Source organism: Echinops telfairi, unplaced genomic scaffold (genome assembly GCF_000313985.2).
Source record: "Echinops telfairi isolate 266 unplaced genomic scaffold, ASM31398v2 ScPeMD7_5592;HRSCAF=6446, whole genome shotgun sequence".
NCBI classification, from domain to species: Eukaryota; Metazoa; Chordata; class Mammalia; order Afrosoricida; family Tenrecidae; genus Echinops; species Echinops telfairi.
The window spans coordinates 40,381,465-40,395,539 of record NW_022109491.1 but is presented as its reverse complement, the minus strand read 5'-3'; the positions used below and the strand labels follow the sequence as shown (position 1 = coordinate 40,395,539).

The following is a 14,075-nucleotide window of genomic DNA, read 5'->3' as shown; positions in this document are numbered from 1 at the left end:
CCTCTATAAATGCCCTTTGCCTCCCAGCTCTTTCCTCTATTTCCCTTGATTCTCCTCCTGTCCCACTATCATGCTCAGTCCCCACCAGGATTTCTTATAAAAACTAAAATTAAAAAAAATAATGCTATTTTCATAGTGTCTCCCTTCACCCTTGAAGAATAGGAAGAGATGTGTGACTGGTGCCCCTTTTTAGCTATTTATGCGAGCTTCTCTTCAGTCACATATAGCCTAGCTCTCGCTCCTCCCCCTTCTCCCCCTCACATGCCTCAGGCTGCACTGAAGGATTGAACCAGCCCCACCTGATTGTCAGCCCTGTAGTTTTGGTGAAGAGATGCCAAAAGAAAAGTAAAATGTCCATTAAGGACTTTGTAGCCCCAGTCGACTTGCAAGAGTATGGGCTTGTACTCACTCTGAGTACTTTGGACCACTGGGGAATCAGGGCTGGTTAGGCTCCCACTCTAGCCTTCTCTGGGTGTGGTTGATGTACCTGTTTTGTCCCTTTTTCTGTCCACCCTTCAAACGTCAGGAATGTGAAAGTGTCATTATTTGCTTAATGCAATCCACTTAGCTCCTATCTTTTTCTTCTAATATTCTGAGTACCCGACTTGACTTCAGTGTTGGGTTTTTCCGCTTTTGTTTTAGAAGCTTTCTGTAGTGTGTGGGGGCTTCCAGGTTATTGGAAAGAAGCCTTGATTGTGCAGTGGTTCAACCGTGAGGTCATCAGTTGGAAACCACCAGCTTCGACATGGGAGAAAGATGAAGCTTTCTTCTCCCATAAAAACGTAAAGCCTCAGAAGCCCACTGGGGCCATTCTACCCGGTCCTATAAGGTTTCTGTGAATTGGAATCAACCCCATGGCAGTGAGTGATTAATTGGAAGTCTAATATCTATATTTTCAATCTGTTTTGAAAGAATCTTGAATATGCCAAACTAGTTTGATGGACCCGTTTACCAAATTGATTGGCCACACTAGTGAAAATACTTGACAGTCCATATGCATATAACCTTTGTCGGGAGATCATGTCACTTGTGAACACTGTCAGAGTGTGCCTTTTGGGTTAAGCACTTTGGGAGTGCAGAAGGGTGTGTGTTAAACAAGTTCTTGCCTCCAAGTGACTTTCAATTACAGGGACCTGGAATATAAAAATAAAAACCAAATACAATATTTATATCCCAGTAGCAGAAATATGCAAGTGAGTGTGTTGTGAGCCTACAGCAGAGCTTCTAGGCTGCGTGGGGGTTCCAGTCAAGAACATCCTTTTGAGAAAGGGCAAGAAAAATTATCAGAGGCTCGGAAGCATGTCTATCAAGACAGAAAAGTGGGGCATAAGGCACAAAGTGGAAGGAGAGGAGCCTAAATTAATTAGTCTATTGCTTCTTTACATACAGTTTTCATGTTATTACTTACTAGTCAAATTGCAATGAAAATACATGGAGGATTAATCTGTACTATTTAAGTAGTTTTAAAGGGTCTCTTATTAAGTTCTTAGGATACTCAGGTAGGATGGTATTTTAAGAGGTTGGACTGCTCACCACAAGGTTGGTGGTTCAAGCCTACCAGTGGCTGTGTGGGAGAACAATGAGACTTTCTCAGAAACCCATGGGCAGTTCTACACTGTTCTGTAGCAGCCTACTCAGTGGAAGGGAGTAAAGAATGTTAAGCTCGTCACGACATAGGATACTTTAGCATCTGCACAGTCCATAGGACTTTATTGTATTGTTTTATTGTATTGTTAAGCTCTGACATGAAAGTTCATGATTTAAGCGGTTTATTTTTAGGCTCAAGCTAAATTCAAACCCATTTCTCTAGAAGAATTTTTGGAGATAAATACCCACATACGATATTTGCTTTTCTCAAGTAGAAAACAAATGTTTTGAGAATGATGAGGGCAACAAATGTGCAAATGTGCTTGACACAATGGGTGTATATATATGGATCGTGATGAGTTTTACGAGCCCCCAATAAAATGATTTAAAAATATATATATTTGCTTTTAAGAATATCTATTTATTAGCGTGATTTCATGTTCCCACCAAAATTTCCACAGAAAAGTTTCAAATGTACCGTGACTCTGGCAATTCTCAGACTAAGGTCATTGTTTTCTGATGAATCAGAAGATCATGTTGATGGATGAAACTGATGAAGTGTTGACTTTTAGATGACTAACCACATAATTCTTTGCAACACTCAGATCATTTTGTGTCTTGTTAACAAATCCTCTCCTTCGTTAGATTTTCAGGTAGGGAAGAGGGGTTCCTGAGATGTTCAACTGACTAACTCGTTTGTCTAGGTGAGCATTGCAGTTTAGTGTAAACATTTTAGCTCATATAAACCTATGTGCAGAGGATTACCTGGAGGATATCAGTTGACAAAGTGACCGCAAAAATGGGCTAAAATATCATAATTGTGAGGACCGCGCATGACCTAACCGTGTTGTGTTCCGTGGTTCATAGTGTTACAATGAGTCATACTGATTCAACAGAACCTAACAACAACGTGTATGTTTCCATATTTTGCCCAAGTACTGGTAATAAGTATCTCAAGAACATCATTATCTATACAATCTCCTTTTCTTTTCTCTTCTGCCTCTTTGATACCTTGTGGCTCTACTGCGTTTATTTATATGTTCTATCCTAAATTTGGGGCATTGGATTTGTTGATAATACAGGTAAATGTGGAGTGATTGTCTGCATTCTTGCAAACCTTGGGTCATAAACCAGCAATTTCTTCTTTCCTTCAATTTATAGGTATTTTTCTTTTGTTAACAAGAAGTAGGTTACTTTCAGACCACTATTCCTCTGGTCATGGTACAGGCCATCTGCTTGGATAGAGTAAATAACTCTTCTTTTTTAAAAGTAATTTATTCTCTGTACATATACCACTAGGACTGCCAGGAGTCCCCCTAGTGTTCTGTCCAAATCTCTGGGAGACTATGCTATTGGCTTTTCCTATGAGCCACTTTTGAACTGTCCTGATTGGAAAATTCAAACCTGTTTATTAAGTGAACTGGATCTTATCTCATATTGGAATCTGCATCATGGATTGAGTCTTAGATTATCCCATCTCTAGGTGATCCGGTGATGAGTGAGATCCGGGATTTTTATTCTCTCAGGGATCACTTTTTGCTTGAAGAAGAACTTTTAAAAAATGAGTGGCTACCTGGGGTGGGGGCAGTTACATTTCACCTGGTGCTAGTTAATTAAATCAATAGTTAGTCAGAAAAAGTGACCCTGTCAACACCTCACTCACTAAATGAAGGGATTTGGGTTTTATGTGCCAGATGTGACAAGGGCTTCTGGGTCGCAGAAACAAACAATACCCTTTACCCTCTCACTTCTCCCTCTAGGTAGAGGAAGCATCACAAGAGACAAAGGAGCCATGGGTTCTAAGATAAAATAGGTGCATGCTTGGACATCAGATACAATGTGAATCCAGATTCTAAGGCATGGTTCCTAGTGGCCTGACTGTAATTTAATTTGTGTAAGCCATTGATTCTCAACCTTCCTAAAGCTACAACCCTTTAATACAGTTCATCCTGTGGTGGTGACCACCAGCCCCCCCCACCCCCGCCCAACCATAAAACTATTTTCATTGCTACTTCATAACTGTAATTTTGCTACTTTTATGAATGGAGCGACGCCTGTGAAAGGGTCATTCAACCCCTAAAGGGGTCACGACCCACTGGTTGAGAACCGCTGGTATAAGCCTACAAGTATTTTTGAGACGTGAGTGAGCGATGGCAATACAAAGTCAACTGACCTCATCCCTGATGTTACAGACCATTTCCTGGCTTGTACACACACACACACACACACACACACACACACACACGGAACTAGTACCCAGAGAACACTTTGTACTCTCCAAACTTTCCAAATTGTTTACTTAGGTCCGCTATTCTAATTGGACTTGACAAATTGGATGGAGAGAACATGATCGCTTCACATTTCAAGCTGCAAACAATTCATTTCGTGTGAGTCCATCTAAAGCATGGCTTGCTTCAGATTTGGTTCCAGAAAGGGGTGGCAATTTACCAGCCACATCTGATGACCTCTCTCTGGGGACTTGAACCCACTACAGTCTATGCCTGTTGACAGACACAGAAGCTGAGAGGATTCCCTGAAGGTTATGAAGTCCCTCTATTCCTCTTAGAATCTCCTGATACTTATCGACCACTGGATTCAGCCAGACCATCAGGAAAAGGAATTCCTGACTGACGTCATCCTGACCTCTTGTGGAACAGCTCTGACTGACTTCAGGCTTTTGGCCGTGCCTCCCCGGAGTGATGCTGCAACACTCAGTTCTATGAAACCCTTTGTTGTTTAATTGCTATCTTTAGTGTTTTTTCTCTCTATGCACTATACTCTCTTTAAGAAGGTACACAAGGAAAATGTTGTCTGGCTTCTGTACAGGGACGGTTGCTCTTGTGTAAGGAGGCGGTTAGCTTTTGTTCTCTAACCACATGAACCACGGATCTGATAATGAGCACTAAGAAGATGGGAGAGAGGACAGTAGCCTGCCTTGAACAAGCGCACAAAGCTCTTTAGACTAAAGTTTGCGTTTTACCTTGTCTGCTCTTTTCCTTAGTTTACTAGCTCTCCCCCTTGTCTTTCATTGTCTCATTTACTTTCTATTACAAGTTTGTCTGAAGTGCTCTAAGTTCCTTAAATCCTTGAAGGGAGAAATTGGGGGTGTAAATATGTATCAAGTATTTGTAATTTTCCTGACTATTTAGTAGTCAAAATAGATATGATTCGTTGGTTTTAAGATAACTGTAATGATTCTGAAACATAACTGATCTGCGTGTAATCTAAGTCCTGTACTATCAGGGGCCCTGGCAAACTTGTCACCGCCTATCTCCAGTCGCTAGTTCTGTGCCTGTCATGTAGCAGATGCTCTGTAATAGATCTGTTGGTACCTAAACATAAGGTGACCAGGCGTCCCGCTTTGGGTGGGACAGTCCCAATTTTTTACATTTTTTCCCACGTCCCGCGGCGTTTTAAAAAAAGTCCCGGTTTTTGGAAAGAATGCACGACATGCTAGGGTATACATTTTCGGCTGCCATGCGGCTATTTCGCCAGGATATGAGTTTTATCATTGGTGTCCTCCTTTTGTCCCACTTTACCAATGTTAAAATCTGGTCACCTTACCTAAACATCACCATCATCATGGCTTGTGGAAACTCAGAAGCAAAGAGAAGTTCTAAGGCTCTGGTACTTGTTTCCGCCTTGATGGGACAATGGGACATCTAACACTCTGTGTCTCCTTCTCCGCAGACCCATATTTCAAGACTCCCTCCTGGTGCGGTAGCAGGGCAGTCTGTTGCAATTGAAGGTGGGGTCTGCCGCCTCGAGACCCAGTGAATGGACCCTTTGGACCAAGCAGGAACATCTGAGAGGCATCTTGGAACCCAGGCTTCCTGAGCTTTCCGACTCTAGTTGGATGCTTCCACTTTCTCCTTTTACACTTCCTTTTACAATTGTTGTGCACCACCAAGGCACAAGTGCTGCTGTAGCTAGCTTGTAGTGACATGTGTGGGCCTTTGGCGGCTGGACGCGATTGCGTGTGTGAGTGTGTGTTTGCACAGAGCATGTACACTTGCTTCTACCTTGATGAAACAGTCACTCCTGATTGTGTAAATTAAAACAAAAGCGATATTATATTGTCTATGAAATATGTGCTTTAACTGTTTACAATTAAACCCTGAAGTTGCAGGAAACAGTTTTGATTTCATAAAGAGGTACCAACAGTCGTCAATGTGTCTCAAAGGAAGAATCACTCTGCTTGTTTAAATGAGTGGACAGTGGGAAGTGCTCCATTTAATATAGTAATATGTAATACTTTTTTTAAAATTTACTACCCAGTTTAAGTGTATCCTGTGGTGGCTTAAACTGTTCTCATCCCTCTTGTGGGGCATTTTTTCTGTAACAAAGAATGGTTTCAGTGAAACAATCGAGCAGAGAATTAGGTCCGAACCCTTTAAAAAGAATCGTCTTGTTGATGAAGTTTGTACTGCCTCGCCTTGCACTGTCCGTACTTTATTATGCAGCGTGTATGAAGAGGGCAGGCAGCAATGCTGTCTTGAAGTTGTGTGCAACTTGTTTACCATGTACCACTGTAAATAGTAAAGCAAAGTTTATGGAAAAATTCAATATTATCTTTGTTTCTTGTTCAAATATATTTTTAACATGAAAGCACAAAAATAAAAAGCATCTTACTGGGTGTATTGCGTGACTTTTCGTCGCAGACTAATCAATTATCTTTCAAAGCCTATCATGGAGAGCTTTTTTTTTTCCCCCGCTTGTTTGTAAAGTTAACTTTCCAGAAATCATACATCTTAATGCTGCTATTGTTCTAGTTGTCTGACATCCAGTCTTTCCCCTCTGTAGTTAGTGTAGATAGCACAGAACATAGTGGATGGTCTGGCAGTACCCAAGAAGCCCTGTTGGCATCTCTGAGTACTCATTGTACCGCTAACCACAAGGTCGGCGGTTCCAAGTCACCACCAGCTCTCTGGGAGGAAGATCCTGCTAGCCACTCCTATAACGATTTACAGCCTCCGAGTCCCCATATAGGGTGACTGTACGGTGGAATCGACTAGTTGGCAAAGTTGGAGATCCTAAAATTTCTCTTGCAATTTGATAAAAATGGCATTTGAAAAGGGAAGCTTGTTCCCTTTATAAAAGAAAAAGAGGATATTTTGAAAATAAAAAGGAATAAGGTTGCTTCCCTTTTAAAAGGTATACTCGGGGCTAAAACTGCAGTGGTTTCAGTTTATAATTTGCTTCTACATGGAGCACACCAGAAAACCAAGCCTTTCTTTTTTATTTTACACTTAAGAAGTAGTTATCAAGAAGATACTAAAGATAGACTTGCTCAGGAGAAGGATGTTTCCCGCAACATATAATCATGGTTCTGGGCAGTACCTGATAAAGCCCCAGAAGAAATTATACACTTGACATCAATGTATGGCCAAATTATAAAGGAAAGACAACCAAAATGGAGTGGGTGTAAATACGAATGATTGGGGATTGCTGATTTATATTGCTCATACAGGCAATTACATTTGTCTCCCTGTGCTCTCCTAGACAGATTGGTGCCATGGTATCTGTTTCTCATTCTTAATGAGACTGAGGACTTAGTAAGAAATGGGCTGGCTGGTGGGGAGCCTTTGGCTTCAAAAGATTTCAAAGACCTGTTACCTGTTGGCAGGGTTTTTTGTTTTTGTTTTTTTGGGGGGGTTCCCCCATACCCCCAGGAACTGGACTGGATCATATAAAACTATCAAGACGTTTTGGAGTCTGAGAATACTCTGACCTATATTTCACCAGGAATGGCATTTCTTTCATCTTTTGTCTCCCATCCATATTTACAAGTTTGAGCTTGTTAAAGACTCCTTTTATGAAAGTCTAGAAACAGATCAGTATAAAAGAGTGAAGTCTCTCTAAGAGCACTTTGTCAAACATTGTTCTCCAGTTTTACAAAGACTTTATTTTTCATGTGTCAATGAATATCAAGAAGCTTAGAAAAGCAAAAAAAAAAAAAAAAAACCACCAAAGCTGATGTTCAGAATCATGGAAACAAAATATATTTGATTTTTTGTAAGATCCGATGATCACAAACAGGTCCCAGAATAAAGGATGTGCCAGATAGGAACCAACTCCATTTCACAGAAAAGCAGAAAAGTGTTATTTCCATCAACAGCTCATCTCCGTTCATGATGAACCTGTCATGTGCACAATACAACTGCTCAATTCAAGGCTCGGATCTTTTGGAAGCAGCTTCACCAGGGCTGTCTTCAGGGGCGTCTCTTAATGGGTGAATCCCAGAGCACTTCACTGTGCTCATGTGGACCCACATGAATCAAAGGCAGTTGTATGGCCAGAACAAGGGAGTACTACGTGGTTTAAAACCAGGAAAGGTACATCAGGGTGGTAACCCCTCACCATTGTTCAATCTGTATGCTGAACAGATAATCCAAGAAGCTGTATTATATGAAGAAGAATGCGGCATCAAAATTGGAGGAGGGCTTATTAAGAACCTGCAATATGCAGGTGACACAACCTTGCTGAATGCGTGGAGGACTTGGAGCACTTGCTGATGAAGATCAAGCCTTCAGTGTGGATGACAACTCCATGTAAAGAAAACGAAAAATCCTCACAAGTGAACCAGTAGGTATTTTACTGATAAATGGAGAAATGATTCAAAGATTTTGTCTTGCATGGATCCACAATCAATGCTCATGGAAACAGTCAAGAAATCAAACAACACATTGCATGGGGTAAATATGCTGCACAAGATCTCTTTAAAGTGTTGAAAAGCCAGGATGTTGCTTGAGGACTAAGGTTCACCTTACCCAAGTCAAGGTATTTTCACTTGCCTCATAGGCATATGAACGTTCGATGATGTATGTACGGATTGTGATAAGAGCTATAAGAGTCCCCAATAAAATGATTAAAAAGAAAAAAGAAAGTTAGACACTGAATAAGGAAGGCCCGAGGAGAATTGATGCATTTGAATTAGGGCGCTGGCAAAGATTTGTGGAAGTACCATGGACTGCCAGAAGGACAAATCATCAATCTATGTTGGAAGAGGTACAGCCAGACTGATCCTTAGAAGCAAGGCAGGCAAGACTTTGTGTCAGGTAGTTCAGACATGTTATCAAGAGAGAGAAATCCCTGGACAAGGATATCATGCTTGATTGAGCAGAGGGGCAAGTGGAAAAGAGGAAGACACTCGGCAAGAGGGATTGACACAACAGCTGCAACAATCGGCTCCAACATAAGAACAATCGTGAGGATGCCACCCGAACGGCTCCTCGTGTTGTACCCGGAGTTGCTAGACGTGGAAACTACTGGACAGCACCTAACAACAAGAATCAGAATCAACTCGGTGGGCTTTTCTTTCTTACTTTTTTGGTGGGGAGTAGTATTATTAAAAAACCAGTCCATGTTTGCACCAACACCAAAAAAATCAGAAAATAAAAAAGCAAAAAGTTTAACTACATCCCTATGGCAACCATTTACAGTTCTTTAACATATAAACTTATAGAGATGGATGCACTAATTTTTTTGATACATACATTTTGTATGTGTTCTTAATACAAAAATTGATTACAGTGAACATGCTGCCTCATGAGCTGAAGTTTTTCATAAGACTCATGTCCAGATGTGCAGTTGTACACATCATGTCAGTGCTTCTCTGCACACTGCTGATTCCACCGTGTACTACTCAATACTACTCAATAGTTCCATCATAAGACTTGTCTCGTAACCCATTACAGTGTGGAACAGGGCAGTCACCATCCATTTGTCTCCTAGCTGAATGTATCCTTGACACAGGGGAAAGGTCTTAGCCAATGAGAGTCTGCTGAGTAGGTGTCCAGAGAAATCGATCTTGTCTTTATCTATTTCAGTATGCTTTAGACAACTCTCCGCTCCTAATATCTGTACCTCTGTGCCCGGCAACTGCGTCTGCAACCATGGAAAGCTGCTTTGGCTATGTATACAGTAAAGCAGAAGGGCCAGGGAATTAATATACACCCCAGAAGCCAACCTCAACATGCGACATTTTAAAACTGGATGAATAAATACATTCATTTTTTTGGGCTTTGGTTGAGATAATTCTCAGGTATATATTTGTTTCATTGTTCTTCAGAAATTTAGTTGCCTCTCAAATCCCTTGTTACTAAGTGACTCCAAAGGAAGACACATCCCCTGATGATAAGGCCCTAGTGGTCCTTATACCCTCTTCCTAGTTGGGTGTATTCACCAATCTGCTCATTACATTGGTGTCTTTTTTAGGCTGGTTTCTCTTGAGAAGCAAAACCAATATACATATATACACATGTATATGTATATATGTGTGTGTATGTATATATAAAAACTGCCACGAGTCAATTCTGGCTCATGGCAACCCTATAGGAAGCTTCCATACTGTCCCTGTGGGTTTCCAAGACCAACTCTCTATGGGAGAAGAAAGCCTCATCTTTCAAACTGCTATCCTTGAAGGTAACAACCCAATATGTAACCACTATGCCATCCAGGCTGATATATACATATATATATGTGTGTGCACATGTGTGTAGATGGTAGATAGGTGGATGGAGAGAGAGGTTGATTTATATTAACAAAATGGTTTACATTAAATGTAGAAGAGGGTAAATCCAATTTGATTCACGTTTGGGTCAGAGGTTAAGCTGAAAGTTTCTCCATTAAACAGTAAGTTTCGCCTGTACCACCTAGCTTGTGAAGCTGATAAGCCAGGAAGACCACAGGTTGATGGCTGCAAAGGTGAATGAATCTCAAGGCCCGCAGGTGAGATTGTAGCTCAGAATCCAATGAATCCAAGGTCTCAGATCAAATAGCAGGTCAGATGGCTCCTAGGGTCAGCAGACAATATTGCAGGCTATTGGCTCGAATCCAAAGACTCAGAGGTGAATGAGCCAGATACAGGACGTTGGCAAGCAAGAAGTAAGTGAAGAAGCTTTCCACAGTGTCTACTTATCTATGAAGTCGGTCATATCTCCTAGGAAACATCATTAGGGTTGTAACATGAGTAAGAGATGACTGCACTCTACCCTAATCTCCCCACCATTGCTTGGCTTCTCACAAAATATCCCATCATGGAGTTAATTATGTTAGATCACATCATGGAGAAGTTCTCAACTGGCAAACTACTGAGAAGCCTGGTCCAGTCAAATTGTCACAAAACCTAACTATCCTAATGTCTCTTCTCTTGCTGTACGCTTCTGGGGAACTATCTGGACCCATAACATCTAGTGAACGTTGTGAAAGTGTTAAGACTGAATGTGCCACACATATGAAAGAGTGGTAGGAAGAGTTTACATCTGTGCTACTAGGCATGTGCTTATGACTGCTGGAAACATGAACACATTTAAGTTAGTGAATAAGAAGAAGCTAAAGAACACCACCACCATCTGTCAGTTTTTTGAACTGTTGTAGCTTACATGTTGCTATAATGCTGGAAATTGCTATAAGCAGTTACCCGAGCTGCAAAGATTTCAGTGGCGCATCCAGACTAGGGCAGATTATAAATAAAGACCTGGTGATCTGCTTCCAAAAGTTATCCAATGAATCACCTAAAAATTAAAACTTCAAAACACGTCATCAAAAGAGTCAAAAGAGAACTACAAACTAGAGAAAGCATTGGCAATGACGTATCAAACAAGAGACAAATAACCACACCTTTTAGAAAACTTCAATGCACTACCACCAATAGCAAGAAAAATAAACAAATAAATATAAAAATGCACAGAAGACATGAGTAGCTACTTCACTAAAGAAGACATCCAGGCAATAAACAGTATACGAAGCCATGTTCATGAACATGTCTTTCACCATTATTGTTGCTGGGTGCCGACATATCGGTCCCGACTCGTGGCAACACTGTCCAACGGAATGAAACCCTGTCCGACCCTGGGCCATTCTCAAACTGTTCTGTGACTCCATTGTTGCAGCCACTGGGTCAATCCATCCCGTAGAAAGCCTTCTGATTTTGCGCTGACCCTTTCCTTCAGTCTGCATGATGGCCTCTTTCGGGAACTTGGTTCTCCTGGTAACATGTCAAAAGCATATGAGCTGAGGTCTGTCCATCATCACCTACCAAGGGCATTCTGGCTGTACTTTTTCGAAACCAGATTTGTTTGTCCTTCTGACAGTGCATGTACTTTCAATATTCATCACCAACGCTATTGTTTAAATTATTCAGTTCCACAGTTGTCCGTCACTCATGCAGCTTTCAAATGCACAGGAGGCCACGGGAAAGACTGGGTTAGGTCACCTTAGCCTTCGAAGTGCCATCTTTGTCCCTCCACCTTGTCAAGCAGGCTGACACTGCATGTTTGCCAAATGCAACATGGTTGTTTGATTTCTTGACTTCAAAGGGGTTGATTGTTGCTGCAAGCAAAATGAAATCCCTGATAGCTTCGGTCTTTTCTGACATCAGTTGATTCAGTTGTGAGGACTTGGGTGTTCTTTACAGTGAATTGTATGTGATTTTAACGATATTGTTCGATAATTTCCACACTCTGTTGGGTCACCTTGCTTTGGAATGGGACAAATTTGGATCATTTCAATAAGTTGGCCTGGTAGCTGTCCTACCAATTTCTTGCCATAGATGAGTGAGGGTTTCCAGCAATCCCTGGAGCCTTGGTTTTTGTTAATTCACATCTTCTGTCAGCATCATCAGTTCTTGCTCAGATGGTAGCCCCTGACATGGTTGAATGTCAGCCAGTTCTTTGGGGCACAGAGACTCTATATTCCTTCCTTCTTCTTTCAATGCTTCCTGTATCATCCAATATTTTACCCAGAAAGTCCTTCAATATTGCCACTCAAGGCTTACATTTCCCCCCCCCCCCAGTTCTTTCAACTTGAGATATGCTGAGAGTGATCTTTTCAACTCCAGGCATTTGCAAATTTCATTGTAACACTTTCTTTTTTCAAGTAGCCCCGTTGAAATTTTCTCACAAGTTCTTTCCTAAACCTGTCAACTAGTGAATTTCCTTATTCTGGTTAATGGTTGCTCCTTCCTTCTGGATGCTCAGAACGAAACTCTGGGGACAATCTTTATCAGCAATCTATTACTGCATAGTACTCCCCCAAGTTTGAGTGTTCCTGGCTTATGCAGCAACCATTTTATTTGCTCCCAGTGCTGCAAACAGGTGATTTTTCTGCAGCTCCACTCTGTTGGTCATGCTGGTAGTCAGTCACTAGTTTGTGCCTGTATTCAACTAGGACTGGATTTCTTTCTCTGTGCAGACGCGGCTCTGTCTACATGGTCTTTCCATGTGCTTTGTTGTACAAGACGGGAGGCTTTATCCCCCAGGAGCACAAAAGCGAAAGCTTCCATACCGTCTGATGACCTAGGCCCAGAAGTAGTACAACATCATTTTTGCCATATTCATTGTTTAAATCAGATCCCTTGGATCAGCTCACAATCAAGAAAACGGCTGATTACATAGGGAACATGACCACCAGAGGCAATGTTCGTGGAGGGTCGCCTTATACGACAGACTCCGTGAATCTTTCCTTCTTTTATACTCCACAACCAATTCCTCCGTGAATCAACATTGACTCTTCTTTAAAATATATCCTGAATCCAGTCACTTCTCACCATCTCCACGACGACTATCCAGAGGTATTTTTACCTGATTGATCACAATAGGCTCTTCACTGGGCTTCCTGCTCCCACTCATGTGTATTGACGGTCACTGGTATAACCAGGAGTTAGAATGAGTCAGATAATGGCACTCCTTAGATCAAGCCCTTCCAATTTGCCTTGACCCACAGTCCTCGGACCTCCTTATTGTGACTCAGATTCCCCTTCCTCTGTCTCCTTCATTTTCTCTGCTTCAGTCATCCTGTCCTCTTGGCTGTTCTTCAAGTCACCAGTTGTTCTCCCTAATAAGAATCCCTGTACATGCTCTACTGCTTCCTAGCAACATGTTTCTGATGTATCCACATCATCTACTCTTTCCCCATCTCTCTCACATCTTTGCTTATGTGTTCAAGGGATTATGATGTTAGTATTTTTGAGAACCATTATTCTGCTTGCTACAGTAAAAAGTGCAGTGAATTGAGAGGCTGGTCTTAGTACTACCACAAACCTCCTGTGTGGCATTAAATAAGTACCTTAAGTTCCTGGGTCTACTATCTCCTTATGTGACAAGGGAAAAGTGCTGGATTAGGTCAGAGATACCACCCTTAAAAATTGCTGAACCTACAGTTCATAGCAGCAAGGAGCCGGAAACAGCCAAATTCCCACCAGTAGAAGAAATGGATACAGAAGCCCTAGGACATACACATAATGGAATACTATGCATCCCATAAAAACAGTGAGGAAACCATGAGAGACCTCATGACACCGATAACCCTGGAAACCATAATAGTAAGTGAAGTTAGCCGATCACAAAAGGACAAATATTGAGTCCACTGCTATAAAGGGGGAACAGATGATAGGAATCTACATATAATCTTACCATAGTGAATGATGGGGGGAGTGCGGAGTGGAGACCCAAAGCACATCAGTAGGCCACTGGAGACTCCCTTGCATC

General features: G+C 41.6%; 1 protein-coding gene across 2 annotated transcripts in view; it reads left to right on the top strand.

Annotated features, from left to right (window-relative positions):
* TASP1 (taspase 1) overlaps positions 1-6,206 on the top strand; it is a 311,341-nt gene extending 305,135 nt beyond the window's left edge. Inside the window, exon 14 of one of the 2 annotated variants that reach the window (XM_004698159.2) lies at positions 5,278-6,206. In XM_004698159.2, the coding sequence (XP_004698216.1) occupies positions 5,278-5,364 (87 nt within the window). In that variant the 3' untranslated portion in view covers positions 5,365-6,206. Of the gene's footprint in view, positions 1-2,232; positions 2,290-5,277 lie in introns of those variants that run through there. The other variant, XM_045295276.1, reaches the window with a different exon arrangement.
* The last annotated feature ends 7,869 nt before the right edge of the window (positions 6,207-14,075 follow it).